The sequence below is a fragment of the Embiotoca jacksoni genome, unplaced genomic scaffold (assembly GCF_022577435.1).
Source record: "Embiotoca jacksoni isolate LCO1_2020_lvr unplaced genomic scaffold, fEmbJac1.0.p SCAF_2, whole genome shotgun sequence".
NCBI lineage: Eukaryota > Metazoa > Chordata > Actinopteri > Embiotocidae > Embiotoca > Embiotoca jacksoni.
Genome location: NW_027185340.1, coordinates 9,248,892 through 9,263,358, shown reverse-complemented (window position 1 = coordinate 9,263,358; position 14,467 = coordinate 9,248,892). Strand labels below are relative to the sequence as shown.

General features: G+C 43.0%; 1 protein-coding gene across 2 annotated transcripts; it reads right to left on the bottom strand.

Annotated features, from left to right (window-relative positions):
- Positions 1-2,560: 2,560 nt before the first annotated feature.
- Positions 2,561-13,439, bottom strand: il10rb (interleukin 10 receptor, beta). 2 transcript variants are annotated; one of them, XM_069154412.1, is made up of 9 exons: positions 13,278-13,439; positions 7,982-8,114; positions 7,128-7,333; positions 6,329-6,483; positions 4,708-4,861; positions 4,304-4,461; positions 4,019-4,194; positions 3,669-3,917; positions 2,561-3,388 (listed from the first exon to the last, which is right to left on the bottom strand). In XM_069154412.1, exons 1-8 carry the CDS (start codon positions 13,330-13,332, stop codon positions 3,695-3,697), a joined length of 1,260 nt encoding a protein of 419 aa, XP_069010513.1. In that variant the 5' UTR covers positions 13,333-13,439; the 3' UTR covers positions 2,561-3,388; positions 3,669-3,694. The 2 variants fall into 2 exon arrangements, with proteins under 2 accessions (XP_069010513.1, XP_069010512.1); XM_069154411.1 differs by having other exon boundaries at positions 2,561-3,917.
- Positions 13,440-14,467: the final 1,028 nt, after the last annotated feature.

Genomic DNA, 14,467 nt, shown 5'->3' with positions numbered 1-14,467 from the left:
TATTTGTAAAACGTTTTTTTAAAAAAAAAAAAATAATACCTTTGTATGCTCATTATTCAAATGCAGGTTTATCTGGTGTTACAATCTGTAGGTCACCTTTACTGGTTCGGATCCGAAAGGATGCTGGTTCGGATCCGAAAGGTTGCTGGTTCGGATCCGCCTCTGGACGAGTACACCTCACCAATAATTCTGCATTATGTGAAAGTGGTTTGCTACTTCTCTTCTACTGCTTGCAATTTGCTTGGTATGAAGGTATTTCTGTCTTTATTATGCAAGCAAAAAAAAAACAAAAAAAAACTGTTTCAAAAGCAAATTTCTTGCACTGCAATCAAAAATCAAGTTTGTCAGCAAAAACATATAAACTGAGAATAGAATTATTGCATTGCAAATTCATTTCCATAAAGTACAATAGAGTTTCAATTTGCAGCCAAAAAGTCTAGTTTCATAAGCAAAATTCTTAATTCTGTGACCAAAACTGTAAGAGCAAATTTGTTTAACGCAAGTTATTTTATTCTCGTTTCATATTTTTTTTTGCTTGCATAATAAAGACAGAAACACCTTGATACTTGAACCCCTATCATTGCTGCTCGCGGTTATATTTTTTCTCACTTTTGATTCATCAGAAGGGAACACGCTTTCATTATGGTGAAAATTATAATTATCTGTGTCTGATCAGATTAATACTCCTGATAATTTTTGTAAAAGTTTGACCGAATGGGGCTAAAAAAAACATAACAAAAAAAACAAAACACTTGGATAAGTGTTTTATCCAACATTTTAACTCCCGGATAGAGCTTCAGTGAATTAAAATAAAACCAAGCATGTAATTCACTCCAGCAGAGGGCGACATTTATCAGAAGGATTCCGTCGTGTTGACGCTCTCTCTCCTGTTAAGACACAATAATGACTCACGGAAAAAACATTTACTGACTTCAGGAGAGAAGTTGATGCTTTTTGAATGGGAGTCTATCGGAGCCCTCAGTGGTGTCACATTTCGAGGCGTCCGTTTGTTCCATGAAAGGGGGACAGGTTTCAACCTGCTCTGCCTCATTTAACTTTCCCGTCATCATCCTCGGTAATGATTCCTTTCACTTTCCTTCTGACGAGAGACGAGCCGGCAGCAGACGGGAAAAACCAGGAACCTGAACCTGTGAAACAACTCCAGGACTCTTGTCTGTCCTTCTCTCTCTCTCTCTCTGTGGGTGTGCTTGTGTGTGTGTGTTTGTGTTTGTGTTTGTGTGTGTGTGTTTGTGTTTGTGTGGACCCGCTGCTCACTTCATACAAAATAACAGTCTTGAGGCCTGAGAACACATCAAAACAACACAAAAACATAATCAGTAAGTCACATTTCCCCCGATAACTTTCCTGTTTTAGTCAGTAGTTCTGGTTTTACTCGTCCCAGTTTCTGCCTCGATTGCAACCAACCCAGCAGGTCTTTTCCGTAGATCTCATGTCACATGCTGCAAAAACAAAGGCGTGACAGGAAAGGGAGTTTTGAATAGAGCAGCGCACAAAGCCATGTCTGCGACACATATTCTGGAAGAAACAGGAAGCTGTTGTGTTCAGGTGCAGTCAGACATCTGGAAACCTCTCAGTGGAAGGAATCCTTCTGTAAAAAACGTGTGATTTTTTTTTTTTTTTTTTTAATATGAAAAGAGCGATCTTTTCTTGAAGGGTTTCTTCCAGACTTTAAAAAGAACGATTCACACTTCTTCTTTTTTTTTTTTTGGTCCTAGTTGCTGTTTTAGAGATTTCAGTTTGATTAGGGGGACAACGATTTCAACTTTAAAGAAAAAAGATGACTTCAACAGATCAGTCTGAAATTTGGAACGATTATAAAGAGCTACAGGAGGCAGAATATGTCAAATGTAAAGAGTTTTATAAACCCCACTTTATAACGTACCATCCTATATTTCAACGGAGATAAATAAATTCACTCGTTTATGTGTTTAGACATTTAATGGTACAAGAATTTTCTTCCATTTAAGCCATCAAACATGATTCTGTTTTGTTTACATTGAAGAAGAATCAGGTAGAAATTAACCAATGAAGTCGTAATTAATTCAGCATTTGAACATTTTCTTGTCATTTTCCTGAAACTGTAAAAAACTGACCTATAAATAAACTTGTTTATCAGAACACTGCTGTGATGTTTATTGTTGTTTTTTTTTTAATTCTTGAACATTTTCTGAGAGAAAAGATTTATTGATTAATCAAGGAAATACTGAAAAGGTTCATCAATGACGATATGAAAATCCACAAATGGTTTCTTATCACAGGACATTTATTGATTTTTTTTATTTTTATTATTCTGATCGGTCCATGAACGTGTTCATGGACGTCAGCACGCCTTCGAGCGACGCTCATTTCACCTGTTACACAATACGCTTATTTACAGTTTGAACAGCAGCGGCGGACGACACGTTGAGGCGACGCAGCACAATGAATGTTTTCAGCCTCTTTTGAAACACATTTCCATTTTCTCTAACATCTGGTTTGTTTTGCCGACAGTTTTCGGATCAGTCTGACCCGCCGCCTCAAAATGTCGAGGATAAGTGTGGGGGGAAAAAAAAAAAAAAAAACACGACAACAAACACAGCACCGAGATTCTATAAGAATCATAAATGGAAGAATGAAAATGCGGGGAAAAAAAAAAAAAAAGAAAGAAAGAAGACTTTTACATTGATAAAGGTGAACAGCCACGTTTTTATATTTCTACAAAGATTTCTTTTTTTTTTTTTTTTTTTTTTTTTAACCCTTTCCTTTCCTCGCTTTCAGACACAAACACCTCACAAAGTATTTCAGCAGGCGGAAATGGTTTCGGCTGATTTTTAGATGGAAGTCAACAGAAATCTTTTCACTGTTTATCGACATCAAATAATGAGTTGAAACGACATGCGGGAGAAAGTGGTCGTTTTGTTTCTGCTCTTCTCGTCCTCACATTCTTTTCTTTTGGTGAAACTCTTGAGGCAAAAGATTCCTCCGACAAAAAAGTTCCTCCCGGTGACGAAAATCCTACGAAAAACGGTGACGTTTTCTAAGTTTAAGAATTTCGTAGGGCGAGGTCGGAGAAATACTCGAATGAAATGTGAATGAGACTCTTCAGATTACGTTTCTCTCGTTAGAGACGCTGTTTTTGTCTTTGTTTTCTGATTGCGTCCAAACCTTTTTTGGCCTCAGAGGGGGAGGGGCCTACAACCAGACCTGAAGTAGACATGTTTCTACATGAACTGAAACATTAAAACCTTCACGAAGGAGCAGATGGAAACACCCGCAGGAGGCTCCTCCCCCTCGCTGTAACTTCATCTCCGTTAATGTTGATTGATTACGTCCACTGATTAGAGCAACGAGACAGTGATTTATTCCTCCGTCAGCGTGAAGACGGCGGCTGCAGGAGACGAGGGGTGGGGAACGAAAACATTTCAAATCAGCACCAGCAGGACTTCCTGTAGGGTCCAAACAAGGATCTTCAAACATGTGTGTGAAGAGAGCCGAGTCAGCACTGAGGTGGTTTAGTTCTGTTTCTCATCAGCTTCGTAATATATATACATATATATATATATTTTTTTTTAATGCCAGGCAGCTTCTCCTCTCCTGATTTCACAGTGACGGCTGGAAATAAAGGCACCGCTGCACAGACCGTCTTTCGTGTTTTTTTTCCTTCTTACCAAACGTCTTTTTTCCTTTTCCCGCCTCAGACGCACACGTCGACGACGACGCCCTCGTCCACGATCGGGGGACGAGTCTTCGGCCGCGGGTCCATCTCCCGCAGCTTCACTTGCTCCGGGTCCGACGGGCCCTTCGGGCCGTCGGCCAGGCTCTGCCTGCTGTCGGGCTGCCGCGAGTTGGAGCTCCCCCCCGCGGAGTAAACCCCCGAGTCTCCGCTGCTGCTGCTGTTCTGACGGCTGTGTCGGCCACTGGAGAGCAAAAAAAAAAGAAGGACGATGAACGTTTCGATACCAGGACGTGGTTCTTCGTGAACACGTGAAGCAGCAGACGGCAGAGATTTAAAAGTGACCTGCTGTCGAGCTCCAGGCCTGAGGGGGGCGCCGGCAGGGTCTCCGGAGGAAGGTTGTGGATTTCCAGGACGGCCGGCTCAGTGCAGACGATCACGTGATCATACACCAGCTCGGACTCCGAGGGCTGAGGGCTGAGGAGGCGAGGAGCTTCGGAGCCCGGGGGGCCGTAGAGGTACTGCAGGTGGGACGGACACGAGAGAGAGAGAGGAGACGTCTTTTATTTTAATCACCTCGTTTTTACTGGCTGCATGCACGTAGTGACACGTGGTGACACTGTGCTGTACCTCCTTGAAGTGGTGGGGCAGCTGGTTGGTCGGATAAAACGTCGCCTTCAGGGTCTTGCAGCACCAAAAGGAGCCGGAGAGCGAGATCAGCATGATCAGGAAGCAGACCACCAGAGATGCCAGGAAGTAGCGGAAGATCTGCCACCAGGGGATCGCACCTGTGAGGAAACACATACACACAGTTATATATGTGCAGTCGACAGTTGAAGACCAGATGTTTATTTACTGAACATGCAAAGACGTCAACAGGAAGCTCTGAGTGGAACTCCTTCAAAATAAAAGAAGATGAGGTGCAGGTGGAGCGAGCAGATCATCAGTCTGCCACGGCTGCGTTCAGTCTTCACAGTGAATGCTGGTCTGTCCACTCTTTCCAGTCGGATGTAAACGTGTTGTTGTGGCGTTACCTTCCGTCTGCATGCAGTGCGGCACCGTGAAGCCGCTGGTCCTGTTGTAGTAGTCGCAGTGGGTCTGAACGCTCACACAGTACCAGGTCCAGGACTTCAGGCTGGGCAGAGTCACCATGTTGACTTTGCTGATCAGAGTCTGGGTCGTCGGGCCCTGAAGGATCATGGGACAGAGACGGTTTAAACTTCACGGTACAGTTACAGTCAGAGTCTGGATCTGTGAGCACGTTGAGGGGAAGGCAAGAGGGTGGGGTGGGAGGGGGGGGGGGAGGGCAATTAAGTAAGTATGTAAGTAAATAAGGAAGGATGTAGTTCTACCACAAAGTTAACTGTTGATCAGGATTCATGAATGTTGATCAGCATATTGCTGCGCATTCAACCATTACATCATTTATTTGCCTCCCATAAAGAATCTACTTAAAAAGGGTCCAGACAGTCCTCTGTGACCTCGGTGCATTAGTGTGACGACCAGCGAGACAGTGTTTTCAGAGCTGCAGTGTACGAAACAAGTGAAGAATTTAAAAGCAAAGCAGACGGGCAAATAGAGGCGTTTCAGATGAAGACTGCCTGCAGGACATCACAGCTTTCTATCTGAGGAAATAGGCATTATTGAAAAAAATAAGTTGTATATTTGTTGAATTAAATGAAATAACAAAGTATCCAGATTTTTTTTTTTTTTTTTTTTTTAAACAGGGAAAATTCTAAGTTTAAAAAAGGAACATTATGATCGATATTTAATATAAAAAATGCATTCATTTCTAAAGTACTTTTAATGCAACGGTCCAATTCTGACACGCTGTCGTGAATATTTGTAGTTTTTTTTGTTTTTTTTTTAATGCTGCGTCACACCTTTTAAAACCCGCCTCTGCAGCCCGACTCTCGATTTGCATACTGCGTTCACATTTTAAACCTTCTTTTCCGTCTCATTGACGCCTTCTTTTATAAAGTTTTTGTGTTGTTTTTTTTTTTTAATCGCGTGCGTTCACCGTTTACACTTCGGATGTCTTATTGTCGGCTTCTTATCTGCGCGACAGCTGCAACACTCAGAGAGTCGGGCGGATCGATCTCCCTGCAGCCTCATTTTGTTTTCCTTGTGCTTTCGCGAGGGAGGAGGAGGGACGCGAGTTCGTCTCAGTCTCCCGCCTCGCTCCTTATTTTAGGACGTGCTGCAATGAGCCGCATTCACTCTCGTCAAAACCGGTTTTCTCATGGCGACCCGTGTCATTAAAACCTGCCATGCAACGGAGAAAGGAAACGAGTGCGAATGCAAACAAAACAAACCACAAAAGAAAAAAACACACACACACACACACACACACACACACACACACTCCACCCTGCTGCAGACGTGCGACAACAGAGCAGGTGCTCTTCGCCGTGCGACTGCTGCAGCCTTCAGAGCGGGCGTGTAAAGAGTGGCGACGACATCCGCCCCGTGAACAAATATCGTGCGTCTTTCATAACTGGCCCGCCGGTATGTCGCTCGTACGGACGCCGCTGGGTTTGACAGCGCGGCTTCAGAGGGTTCGGCAGGTGCATTCCGGGAGAGGGGAAAAGGAATCGGTGAAGCGTGACACAACGGGGCGGTTGGTGTTTCGTAGAGGAGGCGTTCCCCTCTTACCTGCGCCGAGCGTTCCCAGTACATGATGAGGTAGTTCAGTTCGGGGATGTGCTCCTTCATGGAGGTGTTGGCGCTGCTCAGAGGGTCCGAGATGACGACGTCCAGGTCGCTTCCGGCCGGAGTGAGGACCACTCGGGACGGCGGGCCCACCGCAGCTGGAGGAGAGAGAGGAGGGGGCGGAGCGTTAGTGAGAGGTCAGAGGTCAGGTCGGCGACCGCGCGAGGTTCCTGTTCTGTCCGCAATGTCGTCCCAAAACAATAAATAAATACTGAAGTTTAAACCAAGGAATCAAAACGGTTAAACAATTGTGAGCTGTGAGATTCCTTTTTTTTTTTTTTTTCTCCGTTTGTGAAACTCGTGTTTCCACTTCCTGATGGTGTTTGCTCTTACCCCGCGAGACTGGTTTCGCTCTTCTGTTTGCGCCTCTTGCACGTTAAGAGCAGACTGTCCCTGTTTTGATGGTTTGTGGTGAACCACCCTGAGATCGCGTGCTGCAGCAGGCTGGTGTGAACACCTGTAGACTCTCTAAGTATCCGCCCGCCTGAACATTTAAGGCGAGATTAAAAACTCCGCTGTAAACTACACGTTTGACGGCCGCCTCAAAAGTCTTTGGTTTGTTGAGCGTTTGTTGTGTTGTTTTGTCGTCCCCCCCCCCCCCGCCCTGCTAATCGTTTACATCGGGAAAATCCAGATGTTCTTCTTCTACCAAGATCCCCTCCTGCGCGGAGGCAGGTGCAGTCGTCAACGTGAACGCCTGGTTTAAATAATAATAAAAAAAAACAACAGGTTTATGTCTCACCGTCTTTGTCGGGACAGAACAACTTCATCACCCACGTCGAGTGACGCCCGTTGGCGCTGGCTCGCACTCGGATCGCGTAGATGCTCAGGTAGTGCAGGTTCGATGGCGTGAGGTCACACGAGCGGCCCGCGGCCCCGTCGCACGGCGTGATCCACTTCGGAGGCTTCGGCTTCCACTTCGCAGTCTCCCGCTTCAGCTGGTACTTCCTGAAGGAGACCGGAGAGCACGAGAGGCATTCGTTACTTCATACGTTTCCTCCCTGCAACGATCACATTATAAATTATAAAGGAAAGCGGCTGAAAAAACAAGTATTTTTGGGGTTTATTTTAAATCGCAACAAACACACACGCACGCACGCACACACACACACACACACGCACACAAAGACCCTGGAGCGACGGATTCGGTGGAACCGAGAATCACCGAGGAACCTTCCCGACGGTGAGAAGCACCGGGACTCAAGTCCGCGTGAAGAAATTGAATCATATTTTCTTCTTTGTTATCTTGGCTCTCATATCGGCGCTAGTTTTCACTGTGCGATGTATAATCTCGAATTACTCCTCAGCTCCTTCAAGTGTGACAAACTTCCTGGCTTTTGAGTTCCCGACGCCGTTTCCTCTCATTGTGTTGGGTTACACACTCTGGAGGTCCGGCGGGGGCGCTCTCGCCGCCTCAGCCCACGGCAGCGGACCTCGGACAGATGTTTTTGTGTCTCCTCGCCGGAACGGAGCGAACAAACGTGTCTGAGAGGATGTTGGCCGCTCGACGTAACGGTCGATCCGATCGCAAAGTGGAGAGATTAACGTCGACGGGGAAACCACAGATTCGGCCGAACATAGCAGCGTGTCGCCTACCCGACGAACTGCGTGGTGAAGGTGACGGCCTCGGGCTCCGGGGCGCCCTCGTCGTCCCAGTCCCAGGTCACGGTGTAATTTGTGTTCAGGGTAACCATAGTGACGTCCCGCGGCGGAGGCAGCTCCGTTCCAGCTGAAAAAGGAAAAAAGACGAAGGGGGGTGGGGGCGAGAAAGAGAGAGAGAGAGAGAGAGAGAGAGAGACTTACATGAGGACATGAGGTCTGGAGGAAGCTGCAGTGTTTCTCTGGCTGAACAAATCCGAACATCGTGTGCGAGTCAGTATCTCAGTCTCTGCCCTCAGGACCCTGAGGGAGAAAACATTCACCTGGAAACTACCTGAGCTGTGGCGCCACGGCAACAGGGTTCTCCAGGGTTCTCTGCCTGCGAAGAGGCAAGAGAATGGACCGAAAATCTGACGCAAGGGACCATATGGCGCTGCTTTAAAACAGCCATGACTCTGTGGTGGAAATCACCGCATGGGCTCAGGAACACTTTGCTCTTGATGTTGAAGATTATTGTTCCCTAAAATCTGATGTTCCTCTGCTCCAGTTTCTCCTCCCTCTACCACACAACAGCAGCCTCCACACAGGACTTGTTGGTGGGACTCATTCAGCGTTGCTTCGGCTCTGCACGTGAACCCGGCCGACACCGAGACGAATGCAGAACATCAAGCAGAAGCATTTAGAAAAGGTTTCACAACAAATGCCGTGAGTGCAGCATTGGTGTGGAACAGAAACTACTGCGACAGCACTGGAAGTGAGAATGCAGAAATGTCCCCTGCCGCCCGAGAAGCAGAAAGGTTTCCAAAAATGTGTATCAAAATATGACGTTTTTATAGAGTACTGAAGACATTTCGTGTAGTTTTGAACTGCCTCTCGGTAAACCAGAGGAAGTTGCATTTAGAAAACTCATTATGAAAAAGAAAAGAAATAAGAACATAAATATTAATTATGTGAAGAAGAAAAATCTAAACTTGAGACCGAGACCTGCAAAAAGAGGAAGTAATCACCGGATAATTCTGTCTGTTTCCAACACCTGTGTTTAGATGAGACACGAAGGAACATGGTGAACTCTAACAATACACCACCACCTGCTGCTTCCAAAAAAAGAAGGGGAAAGAGTGTTACAAAAAAAAAAGTGCATGAAAGAAGTTTCGATCCCCGTCATGACTCACATGACAAAAGCAGGAAATGTCTGAGCGGTGGACCGCGATATTATGCAGAGTCTCGGTCTCTGTGGAATCGTTTTTGGACGAAATGGTTGAAAGCTATTTTTCCTCACCGACTCAGTTCTTCTCAATCTTTTATCGTCTGTCCGTCTCATGACGGTTTCCCAGCCGCCGCCGCACAAATACCCAAAAAGAAAAATCACAATCATCTCCTACAATCAACTACTGAAACAAAGCAGTATTCTGCGTTACGAATGAAGTTTGTTGTGAACAACGTACCTCCGAAAAACATGAGACCAACCACTTTAAATCCTCCGAGTATGATACCTAAAGTCTCCAAAGGGTTTTAGAACAGGACCATTTGTACGTATTTTATTTAAAAAAAAAACAACAAAAAATTTTTTTTTATGGACGGTAGATCAGAAAGTCTCGAGTCGGTTCCTGTTGCGCGTGAACAGTGAGCTGCATCGCAACGAGCGCGGGGTGCCGAGAAGTCGCAACCTTCGTGAGGAAGTCCTCTCAAGTTTGATTAATTCATCAAAATCAACACAAATAAGAGTTACAAAAAGGCTTCTTTTTTTTTTTTTAATAGTGATGTAATTTGCAGTATTACGGGATTTTATTTTTGCGATAAAATTGCCAAAATTAGCTAAGAGAATTAAAAAAAAAAAAATTAACCATTAAAATTCATAAAATCGATGCAGTTTACGAGAAGTTATTTTTGTTGATGTCACAAGTTTCATTTTGAAAGGCTTAATTTGTGCTGTAACACCTCTGTTGTCAACATTCTCTAGAAAATAGAGGACATTTTGCAATAACTATCACGCAGATTGCTTACATTTTTTATTCATTGTTGCAACTGCAAGTTTGCGACTTTCTGAACAACACAGAACTGATTTTTCGCAACTCTAAAAATCCCTCAAATCAAAGATTACTGCTGTGATAAGTTAAAAGTTTAATAAAAGTTTTACTGGGGTGAGTCCAGAAAACTGTCCTCCCACTGTGATGGTGTTTCACAACTCTAAATACACCAATGGTGTGTCACCTTCAACACACCCATCTTACACTATTAATAGCTTCTTTTAAATCTCCACTTTGACCTAAAACCAAAGTCCTGTTAACGTGTAATGCAAGAAGGAAGAAAAAAAAAAAACGCCGCAGTCATGGCATCTTTTTTTTTTTTTTTTTTTTTAAGTCAGGGCAGATAAAGAGCTTCCTTTTTCCATAAACACGTAGCTTTCATAGCACTGAGGATATAAAGGTTATAAAGGTGGGGCACCTTTACAACCTTCAATAGAAAAAGCCTCTGAGTCACACACAGAAACCGTCAAACTGAAACCAAACGAAGACTCGGCATGAGAGAAAAGTTGATTTATGAATTTTGATTTATCGTTTCATCTCAAGTTTTACAGCAGAGCAAAACATTAAGAAAAAAAATACCAGACCAGAGTCTGTCAAGCTGCTGCAGGAAGGTCTGCATGATTTTCTACAACCGTTAATGTTTGTATTGTCAACATATCGTAAAGGAGAGTGAGTCATTTATTGGCTCTGAATGTTGGAAAACATTCGTTCAAGTCTTCGGGCTCCTTTATCGTTTTTGAAACAGCAGGAAGTGAATGTCAGAAGAATCTCATTGAAATGTAAAATATTACAAGTTAAAAGATTTGAGATAAACAGCTGTGGGAAGCCAATTCACCACTCGTGTGCCATTAAACCACAGAAGAAGTAAAAAGATGTTGTCATCAAAAGAGTCAAACCTTAAAACGATGTCGAATTATTGATGGAAATGTGACTTTTCTATTTTTATTCAGATGACAATTATGGAAACTAATCGCTGTCAACTTTAATGATTACGACCAAATAATTATATTATCCAAATCGAGTCTAAATGTCTCACTATAAACGGACTAAAAGAGGAAGATCGTGATGTTCGAACGCTTGAATAGTTATGAAATTACAAATAAGTGACTAGTTAATGCGACTATCGTCCCGTCTTTTTCCCTGATTTTTACTACCGCCTGGTGGTAGTGGCGCGGTACTGTCACCAGAAGGTGGCGGCAATGTACCAAAAACTACGCAGAAGAAGACGGCATTAAAACGAAGAACTGGTAAAAACGTGTGAGATTAGACGCTTCTGTAAAAAACTAAAACATGCAAATAAAGCCTTCAGTGACAGACCGCCAGAAAATAATAAGAAGGAGAGACTTTAGTTAAACTGAAATGTATTGACTTCAAATTTAATGAGAAGTTGAATGGGAGTCTACGGAGCCGGAGGCTTTTTTTGGAGCCGACCTCTAGTGGCACTCGGTGGTATTGCAGCTTAAGACACTTCCGCATCGTCCTCATTTTTCAGACCCGGAAGCTACGAACACTTTTATATCCAGTCTGTGGGTGCAACGATCCCTCTAGAAGACAGAGACCACACGCTACATGATGGAAGCAAACTCTTCAGTTTAAAATCCAACATAAAATAAGACCTAGTATGTTTTTTCTGTCTATATAACGATTAAAATTGTTTCTTTTTTTTTTGTCTTTTAAAAAGTAAGATCAACTTTAGCCAGCTCCTCCCTGCTCTTCAAACACACACGCTGTTGTTTTATTTATATCCCATGAACAGGAAGAGACCAACCGGGACTGAAACTCCCCATTTTTTTTTTCAAACAAGAGAAAAGTTCTAGTCAGCGCAGTGTTCACAGGCGCTCGATAGAGGAACTGGAAACATCTCCCAAAAACACACGGTTTAATTTGGACTTTTCAAGCCACATTTTTCTCATGAAGAGAAGTCAGGTTTTACTGGAACTATAAACTCTGCATTTCTACATAATTTTGGACTATTATCATGACAATGACTGTTTAAAAATGTACTGTCTGTGCTGCATAATCACCAAGCACAGAAATAATTAAGCTTGCAGTGAAGATATTGTGGGTTTAGGTGCAGAGAATAAACACGTTGGTGCTGCGCTTAAGTGTTATAAAAGGTAAGGAAAACAATTCAGCATGCAAACCAACATTTAAATCACCTTTGCAAGACGATATGGGTCACAGCTGGTTTTAGAACGAATAAACACTGGCCGACTGGAGATTGCTTCAATAGATAGTAAAGGGGTGGAACGGGCTCTTAATGTTGACGACTTTTATGTTTTTAATGTGGCCAATTTGATTTTAAAAAGCATAAATGCTGTATTTTTGGTTTGCAGAAGAAGATAAAAATGAGATATCTGCAATCAGCAAACCGCCAAAACAAACAATCAGAAAAATACCCAGCGTTTTCCCCAAAATGTGCTTAAAAATTATGCAATTTCACATTACGTTTCACCTTCGTCGGTCACCATATCTGTGTACGATATTCCAAAAGAATTGAAAAAAAAAAAAAAAGCTGGAGAAAGTAAGAAATAAACAACATCCAAAGAGCTTAATGACAAAACCTTTTGGTGATTTTTATTTAATTTGGCATCATAGGGTCTACTCCCAAACCTTATCCTGGTATAAAGAATAAAAAATAAAAATAAATCCCAGTGGTGCATTTAGTCCATTGCATTAGAGTAACTGCATTACACTAATAAAGCTGTTATTAGGAAAACCTATTTGTGGGTTATTGAGCACCTTTAAAACCAGATGTCACCTTTTTAACTGCACAACCTGCACGTACGTAGAATTACAAAAACATGTATATGGACGATAATGTTCATTTCCATGAGCCAGTTTTAGTTTGTCTATTTATTACAATGCAGCTCATGTGGTTTTCCTTCTTACGCCTTGTTTTCTTAATCAAGTTTTTGATTCAATTTTATCCATCGCTTGCTGCTGACAACCCACCAAACTTCACGTTTTGCACGTCTACAAAGACAATAAAGTGTCGTAACTACGCGTTGTAAGCCGCCAGCAGATGTAAATGACTTGGAAACGCGACGACAACAGACTGATAGCTGCTTGACTACGACACAGGAGGCTCTTTAAAAAAACAAAAACAAAAACACATATATGTATATCGATAAATTCAACCCTGCTTGGGTGAAGACCTCCCCTAAATATGCGGAGAAGCTAACAGCTAATATCAGGCCTCCGTGCTAGTATTTAACAGTCGGTGGCTCCGGTGGAACAAACGGAGCAGCGGGGGGGGAACTCACCGGCGGAGCTGCGGAGGCTCAGAAGCAGAAGAGCGAAGGAAAACACGACGGCCATCGTCGATATTTAGCCGGAGACTGACAGCTAAGCTCCCACCGAGGGCTCGACGCGTGCACTTCGGCCAGACACCAGCTCGCTCGCTCGCTCGGACGGACTCGGCTCGCCCCGCCCCTCTTCTCCGACTTGCTGCCTGGATGCGCTCTTCCGGTGGGGCTTCAAAATAAAAGACGTCAAATTATTTTTCCATGAAGGTTCACCGTGTCAAATGCAGCAGAAAGGTCAAAAAGGATCAGGACAGAGGAGAAAGAGGCTGCTCTAGCGGTGTGAAGCTGCTCAGAGACAGCAAGGAGGGCACAGAATACAAATAGAGGTAGTAAATATATATTGTATATAATATATATATAATATATATAGATATATACTGTACTGTATATACTGTGCATTTTATATTTAATTTTTTTTTTTTACTGCTATTTTATTGCTTTTTATTATTCTATTATTATCTTATTGCTTCCTGTATGCTGCTGTAGCGAAAAAAAATTTCCCCTTGGGGATTAATAAAGTAACTACCTACCTACCTACCTACCTAGTAAAAGTATAAAAAAGTACAGTATATACAAATAAAATAGAATTAAATTCAATTAAATTAAACAACCAAATCTAAAATAAAATAAATACAAAATTGCGCAATTTTAGTATTCTGCAGAAATGATTGTCAGAAATTGTATCGTCATCTTGCCAGTTTCCCCAAAATTTCCAGTTAGTAATGTGGTGGAAATCTGGAAATGATGAGTCTGAGTCGAGATTTGTCTTTACGGTTCTTTAGTCAAAGCTTTCTGCAGAAAGGTTCAGACAATACAGAGTACAGAGAATCTGTGAAAGTCTGACTCAGAGCGCAGTGTGTGTGTCATTTTTATAGAGTTAACGATCCCGTTGTCCTCGGGTCAAAATGACCCGCAGCTGTGTTCAACCAAGTTCTATTTTATAAAAATATAAAAATATAGAAATATTTTTATATTTTTTGGGATCATTGGTGATCATTCTTTAAAGAAACCCTCACAGCCTCCTTGTCACCAATGATCCCCATAAATATGAAAATGAAATAGAACTTGGTTGAACACAGCTGTGGGTCATTTTGACCAAAGGACAACGGGAGGGTTGACCGCACCTTGCTCAGATCGGCCCTGTGCTG